The sequence below is a fragment of the Limulus polyphemus genome, unplaced genomic scaffold (assembly GCF_000517525.1).
Source record: "Limulus polyphemus unplaced genomic scaffold, Limulus_polyphemus-2.1.2 Scaffold3336, whole genome shotgun sequence".
Lineage (NCBI taxonomy): Eukaryota > Metazoa > Arthropoda > Merostomata > Xiphosura > Limulidae > Limulus > Limulus polyphemus.
In genome coordinates this window covers 79,632-92,350 of record NW_013668946.1, presented here as the reverse complement: position 1 = coordinate 92,350, position 12,719 = coordinate 79,632, and the positions used below count along the sequence as shown (strand labels likewise).

The 12,719-nt window shown below is 31.2% G+C and overlaps 1 protein-coding gene across 1 annotated transcript in view; it reads right to left on the bottom strand.

Annotated features, from left to right (window-relative positions):
* LOC106469173 (origin recognition complex subunit 4-like) overlaps positions 1 to 12,719 on the bottom strand; it is a 99,354-nt gene that overhangs the window by 8,084 nt on the left and 78,551 nt on the right. Inside the window, exons 8-9 of the mRNA XM_013929637.2 lie at positions 10,754 to 10,849; positions 2,208 to 2,272 (exon numbers count right to left, since the gene is read on the bottom strand). Of these exons, the coding sequence (XP_013785091.1) occupies positions 2,208 to 2,272; positions 10,754 to 10,849 (161 nt within the window). The remainder of the gene's footprint in view (positions 1 to 2,207; positions 2,273 to 10,753; positions 10,850 to 12,719) is intronic.

The window sequence follows — 12,719 nt, the reverse complement described above, 5'->3', positions numbered from 1 at the left end:
GTCTTGTTTAACAAAATCTGCCTACAAGAAAACCTGTCACCAAAGTACACCAACATCTTTATTTGTTATAAACATTAAATACATTTATTGTATCACAAAAAATTGTTTGAAATGGAATTAATATATGAGAATCTTATTGATCTTTCATAATAAATATTTACTTCTTATATGTTTTCAAAAATATTTTTGAGGATAAATTTGGACTATTTAGGCAACAATTTTTAGATATATAAAGATATTTCCAAGAACATGTTAGGGAAAATTAGAACAACCATTTAACTGCACAAGAAAACTGAGAATATCATTATTGCAATATTCTGAAGTAAAGTGCTTGTATCTGTAGATTTTAATGCTGACAATGATGTCTTAATGTTGTATTTGGTGGCTTTCTGAAACTATTTCTTAACATACATGAAACCACTAATTATTTACATCAGGTCAAATTTTAACATTATCATCATAAGTTCAACATACTGATATGATTGGAAAAAGAATATATATATTTTAAGCTTTTGAGAGTCATTTGTAAAACTTCTAAGATTTTTAAGGACTTAACTAATTAGAAATGAGCTGCTCAAGCCATTGTTCTCGAGTAAATCTCTCAAGTTGAACAAACCAGTAATGTCACTATCTTAAATGAGAATTGTGACAGATTTATTATCATATATTTATTTTAATGTCAATGTTTGCTTGAGTTTAATTTATATTTACAAGTGTACATAACTTGTACAGTTAAATATGTATTGTGGAAATTCCACCTATTCTCTAAAGTTGTAGAAGATTCTCGAGTGCCAAAAAACAGTATCTATTGTTAGTTTGCTATAAACTGAAAGGTATAACTGTGATTGTTATAACGCTAATAATCATAAAACTTCAGATATTTGACCAGGAGCATTTACAAAGTTCGAACATTACAAATTATTTAACTTCAGTGGATTCTCATTGAACATTAGTATTTTTATGAAAACATTATATAACTTCTTCATCGAAAACTCGGCATGTGTGGCTGGTGAATAACGAAGGATAGAGCTAGCTAGCTCCCCATTAAGCGAATCACACCTACATCGACTCATAATTAACTCACTCATCATGAACCCTCAATAAGATATCAAGGAAGTTTCAGACTAAAAAGAAGACTTTATATCATTTGTAAGTTTGTAAAATTTTTGTATATAAATCATTATGTGCAATAATTATTTGTAATAACTGTTACTGTAAATTATATTATTGTTTGTGTATTAAAACATATTCGTGTTAAAAAAAAACTGTGTGTATCAATCTTGTTGGCAAATATCATAAATTGGAGATATATCGGCCTTTACTTAACTGCTAAATCCAAAGTATCAATCTTGTTGGCAAATATCATAAATTGGAGATATATCGGCTTTTATTTAACTGCTAAATCCAAAGTACAATTTAACTATTAAGTTTGAAGTATCATTTAGCATGGTTTCAGGCTATTTGAAATTGTAATATGTAACATAAAAAATTGGGGGCTCGTGTCCAAGATTTGAATCAGAGACAAATTTCAATCTAAATTAAAATTTAAATCAAAATTGAATTTATATTTATCAGTGCCAACAAGATTTGATCATGTCTGATTATCAAGATTTTCTTGCATCACCCTCCTTTGAACAACTAAAAAATATAAAAAAAATTAATTGCTCAAAATTGTAGTCGATGATGATTTATTGCCTGAGGAAGCATTAGAGGAATACTCTAGTGTCCCTACTAGACAATTCAGGTTATTTGAAATTGTTAAACATTCAGACAAACCCTTTTTTTGTCTGTCTAACCTAGAACAAACACATCTTTTACAACACATTAAATGCATTAGTTCGATTTATAAAAAAAAAAACTATCCAGCTTATCAAATCTATTCTAAAAATAAAAGTCACATACAGCTGTTATGCCTTATAGGATTTGTTAAAACTTATTTGCACATGCATCTGTCACTACAATAAATGTAACCATGCAAACTTTTACATCATTTTAAACATATCTGTTTGTTATTACTTGATGTTGCCTGTAAAAGCTGTTACAAAAAATTGAAAAGAAAACCTTATTTAGTTTAACAGAATAAAGCAAAACAATATATATATATATATATATATTAGGCAATGTTAACGAGAATTTTATACAATAATGATTTTATTAATAGTAAAAAAAAATAATATATATATATATATATATTTAAAACAGCCTACCTTAAATACAACGGTTTTTTCTATACACTGCAGAGATGACTTACGAGATGCAAACTTCTTGTACTCTTTAAAAAGTAGAGAAAGTACATAAGTGATAAACGTCTTTCAAAATCATACTATCATTAGCAATTTATTTTCTTAAATGTAAAATCTTTTCTTAAGTAACCATTTTCTTTTCACGAGTATTATTATCTCGTAAAATTCCAAAGATGACTTTTCTTATTCTGAGCTTTGTTAGTAGTTATAATTTTCCTACAATGAAAATATACTTACAATAGATACTTACCTCCTCTCACAAATTTTTCGCTCGCCATGAGCCTTGATACTCCCACCTACCACATGTGTTTAACGTGGTACAGCTGCCTTCTAGCATGCAAATCAGCATGTGACAACCTTTCACCAATAGGAGTGTTACACACCCTCCTGGGAAAGCTGGCTCCCTCTACACTGTAGAACCCAATCTTCACTTCAAGATGAGGCAAAAAAAGAAGCACAAGAAGTGGGGAGGAAGGGTGGGAAGTATCTATCAGAAATATATTTTCAGTGTAAGAAAATTATAACTTCCAATATGATACTTTACCACTTCCTCATAATAGCTAGAATCCCACATCAAGCTGGTTGAGGGACCAGTGCAGAAATTACCAAGATGAACCCATTTTGAAAAGCGTCTGAAGAATGTCCACAGGGTGTGACATCTCTGAATAAAGGAACACACCTGTGGGAGACCACATCATGTCTGAACTAGGTATACTCTTCATTCATTATGAAAATATGTGTCACTAAATTAGGTGGAAAAAAAAAGCACATCCAATACACAAGTAGAGATGTCAAATGGTGTAGAGTCATTAGGGTGCATCAGGCTGTGCTCAGTGGGTCAACTCCAGTCCAAAACCATGCAGTATTGGGTATGTATCAGTCCATTGAATGAGTTGAGTCCCAACTGTTTTCACTATAAGATGAGTAATCTGAGGGGAAAATGGGTTCCATTATGCCATCCTAACAGGAAATGTGTGCAGACCCACAACCAACACCAGCTACCCAAAAACCCAACATCCAACGATGGTTGGAGGGGGAGGGCAATGTGGTGGTTCATTCAAATCCATAACCTGACAGTATTAGTTTAGTGGCTGGTTGAGCTCCTTTCCAAAACCAGATTTTCTGGGAACGGACCAGTAGGATGAGGATTCCCCATCTGAATAGTCTATCTAACCATTAAGTTCATGGTAGGATGAGGGCTCCCTACCACAACATGTGTAAGGACTAATGTTGGCTGGTTCAGATCCCTTTGCAAAACCAGACCTTCTGGGAATCAACATTTAGGAGATGGTAGGATGGGGAGGGGGGATTCCTCAGCCAGAGGGATGAACTGCATTTAGGTGGATCATCACCAGTCCATGATCAGACAGTGTTGGGTATTTTTCTTCTGATCTGTGGTAGGAGGATGGTTCAACCAGCAGAACACCACTGCCCTACTCTGAACTGAATGGGATTGAAAACACTCAGGAGGAAGCCTCTATGGTCCACTACCCCAGCAGCTAGGACTCCACTTGTAGAAGGGGTGGGATATTAATGCAATGGAGAGTCAGGAGGAATGCAGCACTGAAGACAGTGCAACATGTAACCACAAAACCCTATTTTTAAAAGCAGGCTGGTCCTGACTTATTCAATCAAGGGATGGGTAGCTATCCCTTTCTGCTTTACCCATGATAGTCCACGAGTTAGTACAATCTGGGACTTACATATTAATGATACAATATACCATACAGTGAACCAACTAGAGGTCTTGCAGAACACCTCATCACAACAGTGGCCATTAGAGGTCGTACAGTGCAGATTTGGTGGCTGGTCCAGCTCATTTTCAAAACCAGACTCCTTGGAAATGACCTACAGGAGATGGTAGAATGGAGGTTCCCCAGCTGAGAAATAAACCTGGACAGGCACCACTCACCACAGAGTGGGATCCAATATAAAGCATAGGGTCACTGTACAAGAAGGAAATAAATTAAAAGAAAACTTACCCACTCAAAGTTGTACCAATGTGTGTAGTATGACAACGGGCAACAATTGGTATCTAGAGGAGGAGGAGACAGCCAGCTGATGTGAGCAACATGCAATGAAAGTGTTTGATGACAAAAGGGAACAGCCAGTAATAGGGCGAGATGATGAACATAGTCAAAGCAGACTACAAAAAAATTATAAGAAAGGAAAGACAAGAAAGAAGAAGCAAACTGAATGAGTTGGCAAATCTAACTGATAAGGTTCACGGAGGAATTGTCATGAGTGGAAGAAGGATTCCAATGGGAAAAAAAGGCAGGAATAATAACCAAGGAAGGAAGCATTCAGTATTCTCCACAGAAGGAGAGAAACTCAAAACAGCAGACCATTTAGGACAGCAATGGAGTATGAAACTACATCTTGATCAGTGTCCTAGACAGACATTAGATGCCTGTTGTGCCCATATTCATAAGAGAATTCAACAAACTAGTCCATTTATTTATCTCTGTCTTAATGTTACTGAGGACATACAAATTCACTAGAACCTTTGCTCTTACTGTGTTTCTAGAAAAATATACTTGGTAGCATTCAATGTTGGCGTGTACAAGAATAAGAAGTTCTCATTTGACATTTCCCCTTCACTGTTTATGGTTCAAAAAAATACTCTGGTGTTTTTTCCAAATGATGCTTTATTCCATCGCTTTGTTTCTTGCACCATTATGACATTCTTCTAATTCAAAAGCTTTCCAAAGATCAGTCTTCTCACTTTATGGCTATGGGTATTCTCAGGTACTATTTAAATGTAGTACCTATCCATTCTCTCCTTCTTACCATTTTTCTAAGTGTATGTACTTTTAGGCGCATTTCTCATTGCACAGTCTAAGTTGTATGAGTTCATAGTTCAACTCTGTTGATACAAGTTAGTTTTTTTTCACAACCTTGTACCCACAAAGTGATAATGAAAATATCTGTATTATATCTTTTAATGTGGTAAGTGTATCTTTATGAAATTTGGCAAGCTATTAACAAACATTACAAGTCTTTTGTAAACAAAAAAATCTGATTTTTTAATTAAGTATTTTTTTTAAAAATTTGCCTGTGAATATATGTAGTCAGAGTGATGACTAGTCTAAGTGCAGGGTGATTTTTGCATTAAGATTAAAAATACTTTTATCTTTTTTTTACAGTTTTCAAATAACATTTTCATAACCTCTAAAACCTCCTAGATGAATACCAAATGTTTGGTTTCCAGTAAAACTTTATATTTTATGTTAGTTTTTCTATCCTAACTGTATACTGACTCAGTCGATTTGACTGATCTCGAACCACCACAAAAAATAACAAAACAAATCTTATTTACCCTTTATTTTTTTCCTAGAATAATTGCAGATTATAACATTAAACTACAGTTATCTTAAATAGCTTAAGGCTTGTAATAGTCTACATACATTTTTACTTAATTTTGTTTTATTGTCCTTTCAACAGCATCTAATTAATAATCCTGTGATACAAGCTGTAAATCACTCAGTGAATGCATAGCTCAAGTTAACATATTGAATGATGCAATGCAAAAGTGCTCACAACCATACCTCATGGAGAATTGTATTTTTTTTTTTTTACTTACCTAATCTAACCCCATCTAAACTATTAAGTCTCATTTTTACAGCTTAGTTACTTTTATGTCAATAATAAAAAAATATACATAAAATATAAGAAATTTAGTACTTATGTTTGGTCTCCTGTTTTTGTTTTTTTTTGCTGTTGGTCAGCCAATGAAACTCAATCCTACCATTTTTGTAATGATAGCACTAGTACATTAAATAATTTTCATTTATTCCAAATATGACATATGAACACAAAATAATATATGCACAAAGCAAACAATACCCCATTTGTATTATAATTTAACTAGCTTCTAACTAAGGCATAAGTGCCTTTAAATAGTCCCCTCAGCTGTTCGACCTGAATTAAGCAATACCTATTTTAAATATGTAGGAAAAATAGCTAAAAATCTCTGCTGAGAACAACGTAACATTACATATCATTCAATAAATTTAAATTCTGTCTTTTTATTGATCATAAATGATGTAATAGCAAACTTCAGCAATTTGTAAAGCAGAGGATGTGATAAGTAAGCATCACAAGTGGATCCAACTTTCTAGTTTATATCTCTGTAAACAAAGATGATTGACAGCTATACAAATTAGACTATGCCTTAGTAATATCCATACTATACTGAGTAATTTACATTCATCTCAAGATATCAGAGAGGTGTAATGAGAGAATAGAAAATGGGCAAATTAGAGAGAACAACTGTCATGATATTCATAGAAGGGGAGATTTAGAATATATTTAAACATTTCCTTTTAAAATTAACAAATTTAAACTTGTACAATATTCAAATTTATTAGCTATGGTTTTATTAAAGAACAAAACATACATATAATGTGTCGTCTGTATTACTTGAATAATTATTAAGTAACATAAGAAATAATCAGACCAAATGCTCATAAAATAGACTGATTTTAAACTTTATAAAACCCATGACTATCCCATTTTTTTTATATAAAGTTGTTCTCTTACCATGGAGGAATAATTACAATGCTTCTTAATTAATTTTCTTTAAACATCATATTTCTGCATGGTATTAATGGTGGATTTTCACAGTGTGAGAAGTTCCACAAATGTAAATTGCATGAAAGGTTTTATAATTACATGTATTGATGCCAACCTTGTAACCTGAAAGGACTAATTCACCCCTCAAATAATGCTGGAAACTGGTAAACTAATGTGATACTTGTAAACTCAAAGGAATATTTCACCTCTTCTAGGAGGTTGAAAATATATAAAACTAACGAGAGACTTGTAAACTAAAAGAACTATTTCATCCCTTCAAACTTTTGTAATACTTATAAACTGAAAGGAATATTTCACCATGCTGAGAAGCTGTAATCTGGTATAATTCATCTGATACTTGTTAGTTTGGCATTCATAAAAACTACAGGAACATTTTACTCTCATCAAAGTCAACATCTTAAAAAAAGTTTGCTCAAAAACTTAAGTCACAGATTTAAGAAGTTTTTCAAGAATAAGTGGTAATTAGTTATGAGTAGTATATGGATAAAAGTAAAAAAATCATGTTTAAGTAGTTAAAACATAAACACTGTACCTCTGTGTAATTTTGTTCTGAATCAATTACCCTTTGTATATATTATCATCCACTATGAACTTTCACGTCATACTTTCCCCATTGTATATAAAAAAAAATTACCAGGCATTTTAATGTTCACTGCTGACCACAACATGATTATTTCTACAATGCCAAGAACAGTCAGTGAAATAAAACAGTTACATGACTTGAAATTTGAGTTTTCAGTCTAAAAGCTATCCAATCATTGATGAGCTGTGTAAAAATGGATGTTTGATGCATCAGAGTACACTTACGTGATCCAGGCTTTTGGAAATGTCATAGCATTAATCATAAAATAATGTTCATTCATTTAAGCATCTTTATGTAAATATTATATCCAAAATATAATTGAAACTATTACCAAAAATGTTAAATTTTAGATATTTTTATAGTATTAGCTATACACACAGCAAGTCTGAAACAAGATTTATTTTTAATGCACTATTATTATCACTTTTTCTTACTCTATTCCCTCAGAAAACTATTAAATTTTGGTACTTGGTGGTAAAATATCAGAGCAGACAAAAGCCATGTCAATCAACATGTATCTAAGTAGCCCTGGTGGGTCAGAGGAAGGTTTATGGATACAAGAGTTTAATTCTCCATGGTGAACAGATATAGCAGAAAAACCATTGTTTAGCTTTGTGCTAAAACAACAACAACAAAAAAAACGACTGTACATCAAGGCTTACTATACACAACAAAGCTAGATCAACAGACTGGCATTAAATATTAATTTTTCTTAATATTTTATGACTGATATCAGTTGAAACAAATTACATAAAACATTACCTTAAAAACAAATTTTAAATCTAAAAATTTGTTTAGGAATAAACAATATCTAAGTTCTAAGCTTTTCAAGGTCTTGATTTCTGGAACTAAATTCAAGGTTTTTTGAGTGCTTTTTAAAGATTGTGATATTACTGTAAATTTGGCAGTAGTTCAGCATGCTGATTTTAAAAACCTTGCCCCTTTGGACACATATTTATATTCTTATATCTTGATTAAATGAAATACATTCTTTGATGCTGGATGTGCATCTTGATAGCGCAAGTGTTGTTGTTCATTTACTGTAAACAAATTTATTCTAATTAAAGATATAGTCAAATTATGGAAAACTTGTGTCATTTTGCTTTCTGTTCCATGCCTTCAATTTGCTGAAAGAATTGCTCATTAACATGAAACAAACAAGTTAGAATATACACAAAGTTATAACACAATAAACATAATGAAATATGGTTCAGGTATCTAACTATATTTATTACGTTTAAGTGGTTACATGATACTACCCTCTACCTAAAGATTTTACATCTTTACAAATCTTAGAAACAAATTAAATAGACGGTAAAATGAAAAATTGTTCAAGTTATCCTCAATAAACCAGTGTTAAATTTTGGACATTTAAACTCTTTTCTGAAATCAATATTCCATTTACTGTTACAACTAGAGATCATTCACCAGAGTTTCACAATAATCTGAAAGCTATCTTCAGGGGCACCATTACATTAGGGACCTCCAATAGCAGTTGTCCTTCCCCCTGGCTATGTTGGGGTGAGACTAGGGCTAATTTGTGGCCAAAATGTATAATTTACAAACTTCTAGGAAAGTAGTCAATACAATGCAATCACAGGCAGGTTCTACAGGATGTGTCTAGGAAACAAAATTTGATTTTTCATAAAATGGTATAAAGTCAGATGTATATGATTATTTATATTATTGGACTTTCTTCTGAAGAAATGTGTTTGCAGCTTAAGCTACCTTGCAAAAAATCAAAAGTCATTGACATTTTCTCTATGTGTAACTTTGTAGAACAATAAACTTTTTACTTACTGCTTTCATTCAATTATACTGAAGAAAAAGTTGACAACATGAAATTCAAGTTGTATTTCATTAAGATAATTTAAGCAAGTTTAGTTTGTTAAAGTCAATAATTTGATTTAAAAAATAATAAAGTTTTAAAATTCCTTGACAATGAACTATTAGTATTCAACTCTCTGTACATTGGCCACTTTGCACTCGAGTGCCCATTTCTGTACGTCTTCTATCTTTCTCATTATGTTGGTTGTCCAAAAAATAATCCATGTAGCTTTCAAGTATAAATTTTGAAAAATTAAGAATATATCACTGACTAGATTAAATTGTTCAAGCAATACTGTAATTTAAGTGGTTTCTACCTAACCTATAAATAGGAGTAACATCTTCTGGTCAAACACATCAAGCTCTGATGGCAAATTATCAATTTTTACCACCGAAACAAAAAAGATGATCATATGATATATGTAGTACACAATTTGCTCTTTCTAGTGGTTACAAACACATCCAACAATAATGTCAGAGAGCATTACAGACATTCCTTGAAAGACAGATGGTATGGAGGGGGGGGGGTGTCAATGTGGGTTGAACAAATATAATGATATCTCAGCAAGAAGAAGTTGAAAATTTATAACCTAATCTGTCAGTATCTATAGCATACGTTTCTAATTGGTTGACCAATATGAAGTTCATATGGGAATGGATAAAATCTATATATGAGAAACAACAGTACCACCAATTCATGTGATTGAGAGTTGCAGATCAATAATATATTTAAATATTTCCTTTTAAAATTACAAAATGAAACCTTAAATAATATGAAAATTGAAATAAAAACTATGTTTTGGTGCCAAACTTATTGATATACATTGATAATAAAGCTGTTTAATTAAGTCTTGAAACTAACTTTGTAAAAGTTCAAGACATACACACTTTGATACCCATGAGTATCTACTGGGCTAGCAAATGTAATTTTTTCTTTAGTATGAATATTCTATATTTATTTTATATATTCTGATTCAATTTTAGTTTTTATGTGATTTCATTACCAAATCATTTTACTAATTAGGGTTAAAAGACATCCAGGTACTTAAAAATGAACAGACATTTATGAAGTATGGATTTTTAAAAAGGCCAAACTGAAAACACTTCCAAAAAAAAATTGTATTAACTTCATATTCATATCACAGATATATTTCAAAAAGTGAGAAATTAGTTAATTTTCATGCACATTCGAATGGTAGGGTCAATCTGTAAACTACACTGAAACCAATTTTACACTACCTTTCCTACAAAAAGAATTAAATTTTTTCTGTCACACTAACTGAAAGTTCAAAAATTCTTAGGAGATACCATTTCTTTAGCCGTGATGAATATTTGTCAGTTAATTAATTATGTAATAAAAATTTCTTGGGTATCTTTTACCTATGATGACTTTTTGAGAGACAAATAATTCATGAAATTAACAGTTCTTGGGTGATATATTTCTTCAGCTATGATAAATACTTGTCAGTCAAGAAATTTATGAAATAAGAAATAACTGTCTTACCATTGTAAACCATCTCAAAGTTAATGGGTTCTCTTTCATAAAGAACAGTCAGATGCACCATGGATATCACAAGTACCATCTCAAGTAAAGACAAACCTACACATGGTAATTATGAATTTACATAAGTATTCTACTGCATGCAGTTCGAAGATAAAGTTTCAGATTCAACTACAGAAACAAACTTATGGTGAATCTTAGGTACATAAATATCATAAATCCATACATATAAAAAGTATAGTTGTGTAAAACAAATAATTTTCTTAACTCAGTAGATTAACCAAAATTAAACAAGTGAACGTCTATTTACAAATAAAATTATAAAATACTTGTTCAGGAATAAGATGAATTAAAAAAACACATACAGAAATAATCAGATGGTACAAAAGGTGAACTGTCTTAAATACAGCAGTGGTCTGAAAATTTGAATCAGTTTCTTTAGCTCACAAAAAGATTTCAATCAAATATATCTACAAAAATGTCTAACATAGATGATATTTATAAGACAACTAGACTTTTTAAAAAGAAGTAAGCAATCCCACACTCAGGCTATACTTTTTTCATAAATACACTAGTCAACTGCATTGTAATGAAACATGACCTATATATTTAACAAGAAAATTCATTTACGTACCATCTCAACATAACAGCTAAATCAAAAAGGGTAACATTTCAGCAAAACTTCCTGTTGCTGTCCATTAATAACACCTTTCAAGAACTATAATAATATAGTCATCAATGGAGCTAATGTAAATCTCTCCTACTTTAAACTTTGTTACTGTTAAAAAATAAAAACTTATGGAATAATATATTAATAACCAGTTCATTATCATCACATTTCATTGTAACCATGGTGGTTTCATGTACTTACAAACATTTTAATAGCAAAATATATTTTGTAAGTAATATCCTGACAGTAGATTTCATATATAAATCAAATATACTCTGTAATATTAACATGCATATCAGAGCACTGGTAGCCACTTAGATGTCACAATTTACATTGTACAAAGGTTTGCCACTTAAAATTTTTAACAGAGGTAAATATTCTTCCAAATCAATGTCCAAAAGATAGAGGAATAATAGTGAGATTTTGAAAATTCAAGAAGAATCCTGAGTTCATAGGAAAGGAGAAAAAAATGAACAAAAAGGAAAGAGGAGATGCAGTAGAAAAATAGGAAAAAAAACGAAACTGTATATTGACTATAGGGTTTTGTCACTGACGCCATACTGCTATGGCATTTTTTGTCAATAGGTCAAACATAGTGAAAAATCAGGGAAGAATTTTAGAAGTCGTGACTGAGGGGTACGAGAGAAATCTGAGATTTTCTGGAAGAATATTTACCTAATAAGGTGTCTATAACTTATATTTATGTATTCACTCTATGTATGGAGAAAATATATCTGTGAATCCAGATACTTCTGTCTCAAATTTCTTGATTCTTCATTTCTATAAAACTATGATACTTTTTTTATGTAGTAATGATAATTGAAAAATAAATGAACAACAAACCAGAGAATACTTTAATAGTACCATCCACTTCCTATACTTGGTTTGAATCACTACAGGGTACATCAGAATTAGGTTTTAACCCTTTCAGCACGGGCTGATACATTTTGTATCACTTTGACTGGGGAAGGACATATATATGTAAAAACATATGTTAACTCTGAGCATTCTTCACAAAACCTCGTATGATTTTGTTAAAGTTTATAAGTATTTTGTAAACAAAAAATGACATTGTTTTAATTGCATCTTTTTAATAAAAATGTTATTTATCTAGAGTATTTATTTGCATTCAAAGTACTAAAATATTTCGAGTGCAAGGTGATTCACTTTTTAAGTATAAAAATACGTTTCTTCATCTTATAGCTTCATATTTCATTTGCATAATCTCTAGAACCTCCTAAAAGGATATCAAAAGTTTTTTAAGGTAAATGTATATATTTAATTTTTTATTTTCTCTAC